General features: G+C 40.3%; 1 protein-coding gene across 1 annotated transcript in view; it reads left to right on the forward strand.

The window, feature by feature from the left end:
* adgrg2a (adhesion G protein-coupled receptor G2a) overlaps positions 1-16,645 on the forward strand; it is a 40,756-nt gene that overhangs the window by 21,113 nt on the left and 2,998 nt on the right. Inside the window, 22 exon segments of the mRNA XM_052114026.1 lie at positions 184-276; positions 360-397; positions 495-625; positions 860-977; positions 1,109-1,173; positions 1,376-1,420; positions 1,622-1,689; positions 2,415-2,458; positions 8,585-8,627; positions 8,748-8,782; positions 8,861-8,988; positions 9,118-9,232; positions 10,293-12,199; positions 12,503-12,725; positions 12,834-12,990; positions 13,400-13,561; positions 13,673-13,795; positions 13,882-13,927; positions 14,059-14,165; positions 14,318-14,442; positions 15,158-15,429; positions 15,530-15,629. Coding sequence (XP_051969986.1) covers positions 184-276; positions 360-397; positions 495-625; positions 860-977; positions 1,109-1,173; positions 1,376-1,420; positions 1,622-1,689; positions 2,415-2,458; positions 8,585-8,627; positions 8,748-8,782; positions 8,861-8,988; positions 9,118-9,232; positions 10,293-12,199; positions 12,503-12,725; positions 12,834-12,990; positions 13,400-13,561; positions 13,673-13,795; positions 13,882-13,927; positions 14,059-14,165; positions 14,318-14,442; positions 15,158-15,429; positions 15,530-15,629 — 4,145 coding nt within the window.

Below are 16,645 nucleotides of genomic sequence, written 5' to 3' on the forward strand. Positions count from 1 at the left end.
TTGAAATTACCATGGTTTAGATGGGATTCAAACCCAGATTTTTGCCAAAGAAAGGCAGTGTTGTTTTCCACTGTATTATGTATTATTTTCCACTTTGTATGTTCAAACATATTGCAACTGAGAAACTACCAAAATACTTAAAACTACTTAAATACTTTCTGATGCTTACCCCTCTTGTAACAGTTTTCAGATCATTTTAATAGGAATATCTGCTCTGCTGGAATTTCAATAACAGAAGTCAATAATACAACATGTCAATCCAGCATGGTTTATGTGGTAAGTGTAGTTTGTTTTTAAAAAATAGGTTAGGGCTAAACTTAGCATGGCATCATACTAAACTATATTTTCAAATAATGCAGACCGCAGAGGTTACCTGTCAAGCGAAGGAGAACACTAAGTAAGTCAACCCTAAATCTCAAAGCTACAAAAACAGCATGATAACAATGAAATCAACTCACCATCAACTAATGCTGCTACTGCCCTCTTTCTCTTAGGAGGACTAACTGCACTGTGCTGCTTCAGCTAAGCCAGCCGGTAAATAAATGCATCCTTCGCAGGCTGGTGGAAAATGCTGGTGGAGACCCATCAATCCAGATTTACCTTATGGGAGATATAGAGAGAGTGGGTGAGTGAGAACTTCTGACTTGATCATCACATAACTCTGCGTGGAGAAAATCTTTGAAATGTTGCACACTTTAAAGTCAAATTGACATGCAAATCACAATTCAGAACACTTAATTAGTTTGTTGGAATTATCTTTGTATTTGGAGACATCCTGGTAGAATTATCCAACCGTAGCATTAAAAAGATTATGCACAGTAAATTTTTTTAAGTTTTTCAGAATGGCTTGTGTTTGCAGGAAAAGGCCTATGTGAGGAGCATAATATTTCACCTGCTGGAGATGGCATTGTTCACTGCACATCCCCTATGTCTTATAATGACATCTGCCAGACTCTGGGAGCTGTCAATGTCACATGGTAGGACTTGACTTGCTGCTGAGAACGCTTGCCTTCAAAATAGTACTATGACATAAAATCCTGATGTTTTTTTGTGTTTGTTTAGGTAATAGCTCATCATTAATTTATTGATGTTTTCTCTCTTGCATTAGCTCTTATGTGGAGAAGGATTTTGTTCCAAATGATTTCAATGTGGTTTACAATCAATCCTGCAACGGTAAGTATTGTTTCAAATTATTACACTAAATATCACACCAAAACCTTTTTTAGCACAGCTAAAAAAATGGTTTCCACCAGCTAGCTATTTATGCTAGCTAGATAAACTCACTGTAATGAACCAAATACTATTATGTTGCTGTTTTCTCACTGATACTAGCATCATGTACCAAATGAGCTTTTTCTTTTCTGATTGTTTTTAGTTGAGAGCCAACAGCATTGCGAGTGTCACGTGTCTTACAACAACAGTAAGTATATCAGTAGCACTGCATCATTTATTCAACATCATCGTTCCAAACCTGTATTCTTTCTGAAGCACAAAGGAGTTATTTTAAGGAGTTAAGGAGAATGTTAGGGACTGACAGCCTTGGTCATCTTTTTTAACTTTCATTGTATATAAAAAAAAAAAAAAAGATGCAGTGTATGCATTTGTCTCAAATCTCTTTTAGAGACTTATTATGCTCTTCGTTTGAATATTACGAAGCCAGATGTGAATTTCACCTCTATCCAGAACACAGTGAGTTTGTCATAGAAAATGTTTTTGGGCCTGGTTAACATAAAAGACATGGAGATAAAAATATAGTTACAGTGACAAGAAAAAGTTTTTTTTTTTTTTTTTACCTTATTCAGCATTCTGCAGTGTGCCCTTTGAGTCATCTTGGCTGGACGGCCACTTCTAGGGAGAGTAGCCACAGTACTAAATCATCTGCATTTATAGAAAATTTGTCTAACTGTGGACAGATGAATATTTAAGATCTTCAAGATAACTTTGTATCCCTTTCCAGCTTTATGCATGGCAACAATTCTTGATCATAGGTCTTCTGAAATCTCTTTTTTTGCAAGGCATGGTCAAGGTCAGCAGATGCTTCTTGTGAATAGCTAGCTCAATATATTTGAGTGCTTTTTATAAGTCAAAGAAGCTCCAACCCACACCTCTAATTTCGTTTCATTAATTGGATGCCAGGTTTGCGAACTCCTGACTTCAATTCGATTTTTTCGTCATCTTTAGAGATTCACTTAATGTGAATATAATAATGTTTAATTGGATGTGTTAAATAAAGATATTAAAGATTATAATTGTTTGTTTGTTGTTAGATTAAGTACACTGTGCTTTTTCTATACTATAATGAAGATGAAAATGCGCCTGGTTAACATACTTTTTCTTGTCACGGTAACTCAGTAAGTGACACAATACACTATTGTGTCTGAGATATTTTCTTACTGTTTTTTCTTTCCCAATAGGTTTTACAGTTGAGCACCCCCTGCAAAAAATCTAGCATACCAGGGTATGTTTACTATACCCTATATATACACTACAATATACGTACACTTGTGGCCAAAAGTTTGGAATAATGTACAGATTTTGCTCTTATGGAAAGAAATTGGTACTTTTATTCACCAAAGTGCCATTCAACTGATCACAAAGTATAGTCAGGACAGTAATAATGTGAAAAAATACTATTACAATTTGAACTACTTCAATGAATTCTCATCAAAAAATCATCCACGTGCAGCAATGACAGCTTTGCAGATCCTTGCCATTCTAGCAGTCACTTTGTCCAGAAAATCAGGTGACATTTCATCCCACACTTCCTGTAGTATTTGCTGATCCCACAAACGCTCAATAGGGTTAAGATCCTCTTTTCCAATTATCTGTTGTCCAGTGTCTGTGTTTCTTTGCCCACTTTAACCTTTTCTTTTTGTTTTTCTGTTTCAAAAGTGGCTTTTTCTTTGTAATTCTTCCCATAAGGCCTTCCAATACTGAGGCACCATTTTTTGGCCTGATCTGCATAACGCAGCGGCTCATTTCAGCTTAGTCCCAGTTCTCCCGATGGCCAGTCCGCCCCGATCGGCCCCAAAGTGCATCGGCCAACCCGAAAAATGCCCACTATGCCAGATTACCAATCCAGCCCTGAGATGAGGTCATGTGAGGCATCTATTTCTCAAACTAGAGACTCTGATGTACTGATGTACTTATCCTCTTGTTTAGTTGTACATCTGGCCACATCTCTTTCTGTCCTTGTTAGACCCAACTGTCCTTTTTTATAGTATACAGCTTTGTATGAAATTTGACATTTTTGTCAATTTCAAGCATTGTATAGCCTTCATTCCTCAAAACAATGATTGACTGATGAGTTTCTAGAGAAAGCTCTTTTTTTGCCATTTTTGATCTAATATTGACCTTAAGACATGCCAGTCTATTGCTTCAGTGGCGTCCGCTTCACCTCAGTGCAGGGCAAATACGCCTCCACCCTGCATGCAGAGATTGCAACCCTTCTGTGCAAGGACGCAATAGAGCCTGTCCCTCCAGCTGAGATGGAGAAGGGATTCTACAGCCCTTACTTCATCGTACCCAAGAAAGGCGGCTGCTTACGACCGATCTTGGACTTGCGAGTTTTCAACTGGGCCTTGCACAAACTCCCGTTCAAAATGCTGATGCAGAAACGTATTCTGACATGTATCCGGCATCAAGATTGGTTCGCGGCGGTAAACATGAAGGACGCATACTTTCACATCTCAATATTACCCTGTCAGAGACCCTTTCTACGGTTCGCTTTCGACAGCCAGACATATCAGTACAAGGTCCTCCCCGTCGGTCAACTGGGAAAAGAGCACGCTCACCCAGTTCAGAGCATCTCTTTTCAAGTCAAGTCAAGTGGTTTTTATTGTTGTATCAGCAATATACAGTTAGTACAGTACACAGCGAAACGAGACAACGTTCCTCCAGGACCATGGTGCTACATAAAACAACATAGGGACAAACCCAGAACCACATGAGACTACACAGACTAAATAACATACCTATATAAAGTGCACTTGCAAATGTGTGCAAGAAGTACGGGACAGTACAATAAATTACTAACAATGAACAGGACAATAGACAGAGTAAGTGACAGTGCAGCACCAACCAGTACACAGTAGTGCAAAAGATGACAGTATCTAAAAATGCCAAACGTAAACACAACATACTATGAGATAGAATTCTATGCACATAGCAGTTATTGAGGTAGCAGCCAGTTATAAAGTGACAAAATTAAAGTGCAACTCAGGACATGTGTGTGTGTGTGTGTGTGTGTGTGTGTGTGTGTGTGTGTGTGTGTGTGTGTGTGTGTGTGTGTGTGTGTGTGTGTGTGTGTGTGTCAAACCAGTCTCTGAGTATTGAGGAGTCTGATGGCTTGGGGGAAGAAGCTGTTACACAGTCTGGCTGTGAGGGCCCGAATGCTTTGGTACCTTTTGCCAGACGGCAGGAGGGTGAAGAGTTTGTGTGAGGGGTCTGTGGGGTCGTCCACAATTCTGGTTGCTTTGCGGATGCAGTGTATTTTAGAAATGTCTTTGATGGAGGGAAGAGAGACCCCGATGATCTTCTCAGCTGTCCTCACTATCTTCTGCAGGGCTTTGCAGTCCGAAACGGTGCAAGTCCCAAACCAGGCAGTGATGCAGCTGCTCAGGATGCTCTCAATAGTCCCTCTATAGAATGTAGTGAGGATGGGGGGTGGGCGATGTGATTTCCTCAGCCTTCGAAGAAAGTAGAGAAGCTACTGGGCTTTCTTGGTAATAGAGCTGGTGTTGAGGGACCAGTTGAGGTTCTCCGCCAGGTGAACACCAAGGAATTTGGTGCTCCACAGAGGAGCCGTCGATGTTCAGTGGTCACTCTGTGCTCTCCTAAAGTCAACAACCATCTCTTTTGTTTTGTCGACATTCAGAGACAGGTTGTTGGCTCTACACCAGTCCGTTAGCCTCTGCACCTCCTCTCTTTATGCTGACTCATCGTTCTTGCTGATGAGTCCCGCCACGGTCGTGTCATCGGCAAACGTGATGATGTGATTTGAGCTGTGCATTGCTGCACAGTCGTGAGTCAGCAGAGTGAACAGCAGCGGACTGAGCACACAGCCCTGGGGGGCCGCAGTGCTCAGTGTGGTGGTGGTGGAGATGCTGTTCCCGATCCGGAATGACTGAGGTCTCCCAGTCAGGAAGTCCAGGATCCAGTTGCAGAGGGAGGTGTCTAGACCCAGCAGGTTCAGCTTTCCAATCAGGTGCTGGGGAATGATTGTGTTGAATGATGAGCTGAAGTCTATGAACAGCATTTGAACGTATGAGTCCTTTTTATCTAGGTGGGTGAGGGCCAGATGGAGGGTGGTGGCGATGGCATCATCTGTTGAACGGTTTGGACGATATGCAAACTGCAGTGGGTCTAGTGTGGGGGGCAGCTGGGTCTTAATGTGCCTCATGACAAGCCTCTCGAAGCACTTCATGATGATGGGTTTGAGTGCGACTGGACGATAGTCGTTGAGGCAGGACACTGAAGACTTCTTTGGCATGGGGACGATGGTGGTGGCCTTGAAGCACGTTGGAATGACGGCGCTGCTCAGAGAGATGTTGAAGATATCGGTAAAACATCTGCCAGCTGGTCTGCACATCCTCTGAGCACTCTGCCAGAAATGTTGTTTGGTCCAGCAGTCTTCCGTGGGTTGACTCTACGTAGAGTTTTCCTCACATCAGCCGTGGTAAGACAGAGCACCTGGTCGTTGGGAGGAGGGGTGGTCTTCCTCGCCACCACGTCGTTCTGCACTTCAAACCGAGCGGAGAAGTCATTCAGCGCATCGGGAAGGGAGGCATTTTTGTCACAGGCAACTGATGTTGTCCTGTAGTTGGTGATGGTCTGGATGCCCTGCCACATGCGCCGCTGTCCTGGAAGTGACTGTGGATTCTCTGGGCGTGTGGCATGCAGTTAGACTCGGTCTCAATGACAGCACGCCTCACAAGCAAGCACCCGAAGTCGGTGCTAAACTGCCTGAGTATGTTCAGACCAGGCACAGCGTTTCCTCTGAAACTATTTCAGAGGCTCCTGGGGTATATAGTATCCTCAGCGACGGTTGCGCTGCTCAGGTTGATGCATTTGAAACCGCTTCAGCACTGGCTTCAGACTTGAGTCCCGAGATGGCCGTGGCGCCACAGCACATACCGCGTGACCCTCACCCCTTCCTGCCGTCACTTATTCAGCCCTTGGACAGACCTCTGTTTTCTACAGGCAGTTGTCCCCCTACAGAAAGTGTTCAGACGTGTCACAGTTATTACAGATGCCTCCCAATCGAGCTGGGACACCGTGTGCAACAGGCATGCAGCCGCTGGCTGGGTTGGCACACCAACTGCCTATAGTTGCTGGTCTGCGGCAAGCACATGTTGATCAACACAGCGACAGTAGCGTATATAAATCTCCCCATTTGAGTCAGATGAACTGAAGGCCCTCTCCTTTAAGACAGCCCTCCTGGTTGCGCTCACTTCCATTACAAGGGTTGGGGACCTGCAAGGGGACCTGCAACAGCAACACTTGCCTGGAGTTTAGTGTGGCAGACTCTCACGTCATCCTGAGACCCCGACCGGGCTACGTGCCCAAGGTTCCTACGACCCCTTTCAGGGATCAGGTAGTGAACCTGCAAGTGCAGCCCCGGGAGGAGGCAGACCCAGCCTTAGTGTTGCTGTGTCCGGTGCATGCTTAGAGCACATATTTGGATCGCACGCAGAGCTTTAGACACTCTGAGCAGCTCTTTGTCTGCTTTGGTGGACAGCGGAAAGGGAACGCTGTCTCAAACAGAGGCTTACCCACTGGATCGTGGACGCCTTTGTGTTGGCCTACCAGACCCAGGCCGTGGCCGCCCACTTGCAGGTTCGAGCACAATCTACAAGGAGTGTGGCATCCTCATGGGCACTGGCCAATGGCACCTCTCTAGCAGACATCTGCAGAGCGGCGGACTGGGCAACACCCAATACCTTTGTGAGATTTTACAATCTCCGGGTTGAGCCGGTCTCGTCCCGTGTTTTGACAGGTCCGAACATGTAGAATTCGGTAATACGGAACAGCTGGCTGGATGTGTCACTTGCACATAGCACCTTTCCCCTCCCCTGATGTGAAGACGTGCGCTCTACTCCCCCAGTCAAGTCCACAAGTCACGGACCCTGTGTGTTCTTCCTCCCTAGACCTCTGGCTCCGAATTCAGTGGAGGAAGTTCACAGCCAGACACACCGCAGGCACTGACTTGTGTGTACCAGAACAGGTTCTCCACAGGTTCTGATTATTCCAATAATCTCCTGTGATGTATTTTCCACTGTATGGTCCCCCTGTTGGCAGGCCCATGTCTCCCTTGGGCAGAGTTCCCTCTGCCAACCGGTCGTTGTGTTTGTAGAGCTCCTCCCAGTCGAGGCAGGACCTACCACCACTCCACTTCCATTTGTGACTGGTAAGCCCATGTGACGTACTTTGCCACATGTTAACCTCCCCTTCTGGGCAGGATGTGGTCTCTGCGTGGTCTTTTCCCCCTGAAACAATAGGATAGGAAAAGAACACCTTCCCCAATGCGTGTTATAGTGTTAGATGGCCCCAGCCACTAACCCGCATCTAACACTCTATGGAGAGAAATCATAGAGAGAGAAAAGGCCGCGGCTGGCGTGGCCTGCTCCCATGCTGGTTACGTCGTTTCCCCCCTCTCAGGGATATGGGGAACTATATGACATCTTTTGGGGCATGGGGAAGGTTACGTGCAGTCTGATGCACCTGCTATTTTGCACGCAGCAGTTTGATTGCACCTGCATCAGCTGTCCATGTAACACAGTTCAGTATTGTGCCGTTTTTAGATAGGGACCCCTAGTATCACTACATCGACACAGTGAGTGACAGAAGGGGATCGTAACCTACGTTCCCTGATGGGGGAATGAGACGTTGTATCCCTCTTGCCACAACACTGTACTGGCCGCTGAAAGGGCCGGGACCTTACTCTCGGCTCCTCAGCATATAACCTGTCTGAACAGACGCACGCCTCCCTCCTTTTATACCCGTATGTCTGGGGGAGAGGCATGCAAATTCTGTTCGTCAATTCTCATTGGCCTGTTCTCAAAGATAAGAGGTAACCGAGGCTCTCAAGAGAGACCGCTAGTGTCACTACATCGACACAACGTTTCGTTCCCTCCATCAGGGAACGGAGGTTACGAAAGTAACCGAGATGATTTGATCAAATTGCCTTTTTTTCAAATTGTTATGGTGCTGTTTTTTTACATCAGTAATGTCCTGACTGTACTTTGTGATCAGTTGAATGCCACTTTGGTGAATTAAAGTACCAATTTCCTTCTAAAACAGCAAAATCTGTACATTATTCCTTTTGGCTGCCAGTGTGTGTGTATATATATATATATATATATATATATATATATATATATATATAATTTATTTTATTTAAAACAATGATTGAAATACAATTAAATTAGAAAGTACACAAACTAAATCTGCTCATTCTATTTCTAATACATTCCATAACGTGATATTCAATGATCTAAAAAACAAAGTTTATAGAAATGATAGTGCATTTATTTAATTTATAATAAACCTTTTCTCTATATTCTGTAATTTTCTATTCCCATAGGTCTCTGTGTAATACTTTTTCTGAAGTATCCCAGTTTTATCAGGTAAACATCCATTAATCTATTATTTTCCATCTTAAGGTCACTAATCTTGTTTATAGTTAAAAGCAGGTGAATTCTTATGTTTTCTGTGTCTGCTTTGAAAGACTGTTTCATTTTCTGCAGGGAATGCACTTGGAATGTTATGGTGAAGAAAAAAGGTAATGTGCACTTAGACATTTGTTTATGTATTTATGCACACACACGTGTGTAAGACTAACCAATCTATCATTCCCCAGGCTGTACACCTGTATGTTAGCTCTGCAGATGTCAAAACAGCTAGATGTGTGTACTGTTAGTACTGTTATGGCAGGTCTTTGGAAGGACAGTACCAGTGTCAGTTTTGATGGACCTCTCACTAGAATAGGTGAGTTTTGAACTGTATGTACCTATGTACATATTCTACATTTACAGCTTATCCATGTCCATTACATATATGTTCTCTTTGGTGTAAAAGTAATAATACAATATTTTTTTCTGTCTGTCTACTGTATAGCTATATGTCGTTTGTCCACTGATTCGGAGACCATTCTTTTTAACTCAACATTTACTTGGGCCTTTGTAGACCGTAGTGCCAGCCAAATTAACTCTATCACAGACCAGTTGACATGGTAAGTGGTTTATTCAGTCCAGATATACCATGTAGAGTATGCTTCACATTTACAGCTGACATATGTGTGTCTTATAGGCTGTGTTCACACTGGCCCTAATCAAATCAAACTGTGTTGCAAATATGATTTTATATTAGGTTTATGTTGTTAGAACAATACAAAACTACAGGGAATGTGTTTTTTACATATCTGTTTGTTTCTAATTCTGAAAATTCAAATTAAATTCATATTGAAATCTGGTCTCATGGTAAAATGTAACTATAACTACATGATTGAAAAATCACTTTTACATACCTTGTTCTACGTATTGCTGCAGTTTTCTGTAAAAACAAAAACTAGTGACGACACAACAGTAGTGAGTTTTATTCACTTTTACACAAAAGCCTGTTAGCATCTTTAAAAAATTACATAACCAACTACATATACAAGCTTACTCATGCATGACTAACTTGTGTGGTGGTGCAACTGATAGAGCGTTGGACCTAGAAAACTATCGTTCGAGACCAGCAAAGCATGACAGTTAACCTGAAATGTCATAGAAGCGCCACAGAATTACATAGCTGCTTCAGCTATTGCATTTTTATTGCATCTTCTCACAATTGCTTTTATAACATTGGTTAGGCTTAGGTGTTAGGTATGTCTGTTTTTATTCACCTCGCATTTGCTTTTATCACACTATTAGTGTGGTTTAGATGTAGCCTTTAAGGAAGGGACGTCAGTTTTGTTCATTTTAAAATAGAAAACAAATATTTCGCTTTTTATAACACTATTTGTTAGGTTTCTGTTAAAAGTATAGGTTAGCGAGGTTGGGTTTATTCATTTAAAACCCCATAGAGCATTAACCTTAAAAACCTAAACTTTCTGGGTGAACATTAAACTCACTTTTAGGGCCCCTTAGTGGTCCTTTCACCTTGAAAATGCAGCGATATGCATCGTGGAATGAACCACATAATATTATTTTGCAAAAATGTTGCCACTGTCAAGTAATTTTCATGAGATCAAGGTGTTTTCATCAGTCAATAAATAAAAAAATAATACAATCCCACTCTGTGTTTGACAGTGAACAGGGGCACACTTTTGCTGTTCTTTTAAATGAGAGCTGTGCCGTCTCACCTTCTGAATCCTACACAACTCCACCAGTCCCTCACAGCACAGAGAACAGTGCTACATACCCAAACATTACTTCTCCATCATTTACTACAGACTGGATGCTGAGCAACCAAACCAGCACTACAGGCAGACTGCAAAACACTTCAAAAACACCACTCAATACAACAGTCTCAATATCCAATATTAGCTTCATGTCCATTAACAGTACAGTCACACAAACAAGCACTACAAACCATACACAACTTGATCCAACTGTCACAACACTCAATGCAACAGACACAATGTTAAATACAACAGTTACACCACCCATCATAACAATTCCGCTGGTCAATACAACTGTTACACCACTCAATCCTACTGTCACAACATTCAATACAGCAGATGCATTGTTAAATACAACAGTCTTAACACTCAATATAACAACCCCACTTGTCAATACAACAACCATATCACTCAATACAACTATAACACCATCCATGTCTCTGCTCAATTCAATAAGTATGCCAGATAGACCATTTAATACCACAGTTACAACTGAAAGTTCACCCTTTACGGCACTCAACACAACTGTCGCACTACATCATACAACCGTCACACCATTCAATACTACCGTCACACCTCTATTATCCATATTCACAACTCAGATAAACTCAACTGGACCAGAAAACACAACAATATCAAAAGATGCAGCATTCACTTACCTCAATACAACAACTTCAATACAAAATAGTACACAGTTATCATTACTTAACACAACAGAATATTCTACACAAACTCTTCAGAATACAGCAGAATTGAGTACAACAGCGATTAAAAATAACATTGTGGCTCTCTCAACGAGAACAACACAAGCCAACACAACGGTATCAACCATAAACGTAACAGAATCAAACACTACACAAACTTTTCAGAATATAACAGATCTCAGTAAAGAAGCAATTCCATTCAACACAACCTTTTATACTATGGCACCCTCAGACAATACCATACAAGCCAACACAACAGCTTTAGCAATTAATTTAAAAGAATCAAACACAACACAACCTCTTGAGAATACAACAGAGTTCATTACGACATTGATTACATACAACTCTACACAACTTCTGAATAGTTCTACATTGGAGACCTCAGGTGCTGAAACTACTACCACTGAACTCACAACAACAGTCAATACCACTATGTATACACCTAATTTCAAAGCTTTAAATACATCAACGGATATTCCTGATTTAATGCATCCCAATGTAACATCCCCTCTCTTTAACACAACACAAAACAATGCAGCAGATTTTCCAATGAACACGACTCTGTTCAACACAATGGAAACGCCAGTGAATTTAACCACTCACAACAAGTCTGATACCAATAATATTATAAACATAACAGAGACATCCAACAGTACATCCGAATTAAATACAACCGCAAACCCTGTAATAGATACAACACAATTTAACACTACAAACACAATGCAGATACACACAACAACCTTCCCAGCAACAGAAAATATTACCAGTGGGCACATCACAACAGTTAGTCTCCTTAACACAACACAGTTAAATACCACATTAGAAAAAGCTTCCACTGATAATACAACAATGAATACAACCACAACAATCAATCCAATCAACATTCAACACAACACAACCATTACCAGCATTGTCACCAATAATAGTGCTGCTCCTACAACAGCTGTACCAGATATGCATCCAGGCTCTCCTCAGAGCAGTTACAATTCCACTGCAGCATCTCCAATTGTCCCTCAAATAACTCAAACGACCAGTAGAGGGAATACATTGGGAACTACTGCAAGACCTACTGTGCCAGCCACATCTGCCATCACTACAGCAATAACTTCAGGTCTGACCTATGAGTTTGCTTGTTTTTCAAAATTAACAATATATAAGGGTGATTCTTCAATAAGGCTTGAGATATTGAAAAAAAACTTCTTCAAATTGTACACATAAATAGTTTAGAGATAGTTTAAAGATATTACAGTTTCTTCTTTAAAGTTATACTTAGTAAAATGTGTTTATTTTCAACATCTAGCGGCATAGATGCAGCATTTACTTTTTCATACAAATGTAATTTAATGTCTATATAGGAAGACATGTTCACATGTTATTTTTAAAGTAATAGCTCATTTATTTTCTTATGTTTTAGTAATCGCTACAACTAAAACCCCTGGCTCGGTGGCAACGGATCTTCTAAATCAAACAAAGGATGCAAAAAATCTAAACTCATCCGAGGTGAATAAGTTGGTCAGCCAGCTTGAGAATCTGCTCTCTGCACCCAACATTAGTAAGGATCTGGGCACAATAGTGCTGTCAGTCATCAACAACATACTAAACTTCTCTAGTGATTCTCTGGCTAACTCCTCCAACCGGTGTGTATTATCAAAACATAAGTATTCATAACCTAAAAATTGTAGAGTAGCAATTGGTTAAAATATTGAGAATTTCATGCTATTTTTGTTGGGGTTGTTGCTTTTTAGTTTGATCAAAGCTGTGGATAGTCTAGGTCTAAAACTGTTGATTCAGAATCAGACCGAAAGCATTGCATTTGAATCACTCTCTTTGGCTGTGACCAAAGTCGATGGGACCAACTTTGGGACAACATCATTTTCAATGGCAAATCCCTTAAAACCAGAGGTAGTGACTTTTGTCTTGTGCTATACATTATCATTTTAAATGTTTTTGGAACTATTGAGTATGTATTACTTTTGGCTATTTGTAATGAAGTGGCAGACCTCAAAATTCAGTCCATGTCTGTAGAAGAAAGGCTGCAGTCAAACATCTTGTACTATCAATCTGGCATTCTGTAGTATTTTTTAAATTTTATAATTAATCTGGCCCTGGTTGTCCAAAGTTATGTGATTTTTAGTCTGTTTTTATTATCTTTATTTATGTTTTATTCTGTTGATCTACTCTGTTGATGTACTACTAATTAGTAAAATGAATACATTAAAAAATTCAGTTTTTTCTTTAATTATTGCTTTTGTATAATATTATATAAAATAATAATAAAAAAGACCTTGCTTTTGTGTTTCTGGTTATGCAGGTGACTAAAGAATTTCAAACAGAAATCAGGGCAGTGGAAAGCTCTTCTCCACTGGGCAAAATAACACTGCCTGCCTCACTGACAGAAAATCTCTCTCCAGAAGAACAAAAAATTGCCTCCAGAGTCCAGTTCACTTTTTTTCAGAAAAGCACTTTTTTTCAGGTAAAACTCAATCGATGGAATTCATTATTAGAGATGAAGTTGATACCAAACTTGACATGGCATGTATGCTTTAATTTATGAATTAATTATTTGATTTGCAACTCTCTGAAGGACCAAGCGTTGACCCAACAGACTCTAAACAGCCACATTTTGGGCTCTAGCGTGGCAAACCTGTCAATTTCAAACCTGAGGGAGAATGTGGAGTTTATTTTGAAGAATAAACAGCCAGTTGTGGTATGTGTGTGTATTCACATACTTGTTACTAGGTGTCATTTCCAGCTAAACCTGCTGATTTGTCTTTTATACTTCCTCTCCCACAGGGTAAAGGTGTAGCTTCCTGTGTATTCTGGGACTTTGGCATAAATGGTTAGTCTACACACCTCAGATATTGTCTAGAAACTTTTTATTAAAACTACCAAAATGTGTTTTCTGTGTGATTTTTTTTATTTTTTATGTGAAAGAAGTGGTGTAATCGTGATGTGTTGTGGCAATTTTAGATGGTTTAGGAGGCTGGAGTTCAAGTGGATGTTTTGTCAAGAACACCAGCACTCAGAACGAGACTGTTTGCAGCTGTAATCATCTGACCAGCTTTGCAGTGCTTTTGGTAAGCATGCCAATGTACATGACATTTTACAACAAATTTTATACAAAAACCATAGTCATACAAAAACACCAGTGGATTGTTAAATTTAGCTGCTATTAACGTTACACACATTTATTGAAATGGACTGAAACGTTTTTTGTTTTTTTTTAAAGGATGTAAGCCGGCAAGGGGTAACTGACCGTTTACAGGCCACCATCCTTACCTTCATCACTTTCATCGGATGTGGGGTCTCTGCCATCTTTCTCTCAGTTACTCTGCTCACTTACCTTGCATTCGAGTGAGTTACATCCTTCTCAATGTACTGAGAAATCATGAAGATCTTTTCAGTGTTTATAAAGCCTAATTTTTATCAGATTGTTTATTATTTTTCCAGGAGAGTTGGTTATTCATGTTTGAGACATTACAGACATTACATAAGAAAATAGCATAAATAATTCTGATTCAAAATAATGGCCAGCATCATCCAATCACTACCAACCAAGTTAAAATATACATTTGCACAATAAATTCTGTATCTATGTACTGATTATATGTTGAGTTGTGCAAACATCATCTGCAGCCTGAAACTGAACTTTTGACTGGATGTTAGGGGTGAATGCTGCATAGGAAAGATTTAGGATGCTCCTTTGCTCCCTAATTAGGGAAAGACTTACCTCCAGTGTGCTGTCTGCCTGCATTGGTCTCAGAACCGTTTGAAATGCACCTTATTTTTATCCTAACTCCGTATAGAGCCTCTGAAAGCAACATTTTCAAGCTTTTGGATAGGGTCTCCTGAACTGAGATCAGTCAGAATAAATTAAAGAAAATTATGAATAGCCTATATCGAAGTCAAAACGTAATGTCCACGCATGTGGAAGCGGGGTCTCAGGAGAATAAAGCAGTTGATTTCTGAGACTGGACAATGTAATTTAACTTTAAAATGGCACATTTAGCTTTAATATTTAGTTTCCTTCACATTCATTAACCTAGTTCTTCTCACTGTCTAACCTCAGTAAAATCCGACGTGACATCCCCTCCAAGATATTGATCCATTTGTGCTTTGGCCTGCTCTTGTTGAACCTGGTTTTCCTTTTGGACTCGTGGTTGGCACTTTACCCAAACGCTGTAGGCCTCTGCATTTCAACAGCTTTCTTCCTGCACTACTTCCTGTTGGTCTCCTTCACCTGGATGGGGCTAGAATCTCTGCATATGTACCTATCCATCGTCAAGGTCTTCAACAACTACATGTCCAGATACATGCTTAAGTTCTCCCTCACAGGCTGGGGTGAGTTCAGCTAAAAAATGAGTCTGTGTGATTTGTGGTTAAAGTGGTTGTAGTGGTAATGATGGTTGATTTAATTCTTTGATGTGTTGGTTTGTTGCAGGAGTCCCTTTGATTGTTGTCATTATTGTGATTGCTGTAAACAAGGACAACTATGGCCTTTTAAGTTATGGGAAATATTCGGATGGAACTACAGATGATTTGTAAGTATTTAACGTATGAATTTGTCTGAGAGTAAGTGGATAATTTTGAAAGTGAAATTTGCTTTGATTTACTTTGGTTAGACTGATTCAGTTTCAAACAATTGCTTGGGATTTCTAATTCTGCTTTCACTTTCTACACAAGTTGTAGTTTTTTATTATTATTATGACATTACTGTTTTTTTATAGTGGCAATTTAAACATACATGTCAGAATGCAAAGGGTCTTTGCAATATACAATATATATAATCATTACAAATCAAACAAATATATATTTAACCTCCTATGAATCAAATGTGACTGCTGTGTGCATTTTCCATTCCCTTTTTTGATTTGTAACTACTGTAGTAGCCCTTAAGGAACATGCAAAAAATATTATTTTATAGACCAAATTGTTTTCCTAAAAATGTATGTCCACATACAATATGTTTACAGTGGGACTACGTTGTGACATTTTAAATAATACCAAGCTATAGAAAGTCTATATCAATTAAACTTCTTTTATCAATTTGTTTGTTTCCAGGAGTGTTGGTTATTCACGTTTTTTAAACGTTTCAGACATTATATCAGAAATTAGCATAACTAATTCTCAATCAAAGTAATGGCCAGCATCATTCAATCACTGCCAGCCACGTAAAAATACCATTTGGTATGAAAAATTCTGAATCTATGTACTGATTACCATTGTCCAAACATCATTGCAGCCTGAAACTGAACGTTTGACCGGATGAGAGGAGTGAATTCCTGTGCATAGTGCACTTGGCTCTATAAGATATTTATAGGATGCTCCCTTGCTCGCTAATTAAGGAATGACTTAATTTCCAGTGTGCTCTCTGTCTGCACTGGTCTCAGAAAAGTTTGAAATTCACTTTATTTTCTTCCTAACTCCATATAAAGCCTCTGAAGGCAACATTTTCCAGCTTTTGGATGCACAGAGAATAGTCCACGTACATGGTCATTGTGTTTAACAGCGTGACGTTTTGCAATAAATCTGTGAAATGTTTTAAATGGTATATTGG

The sequence above is a fragment of the Xyrauchen texanus genome, chromosome 41 (assembly GCF_025860055.1).
Source record: "Xyrauchen texanus isolate HMW12.3.18 chromosome 41, RBS_HiC_50CHRs, whole genome shotgun sequence".
NCBI lineage: Eukaryota > Metazoa > Chordata > Actinopteri > Cypriniformes > Catostomidae > Xyrauchen > Xyrauchen texanus.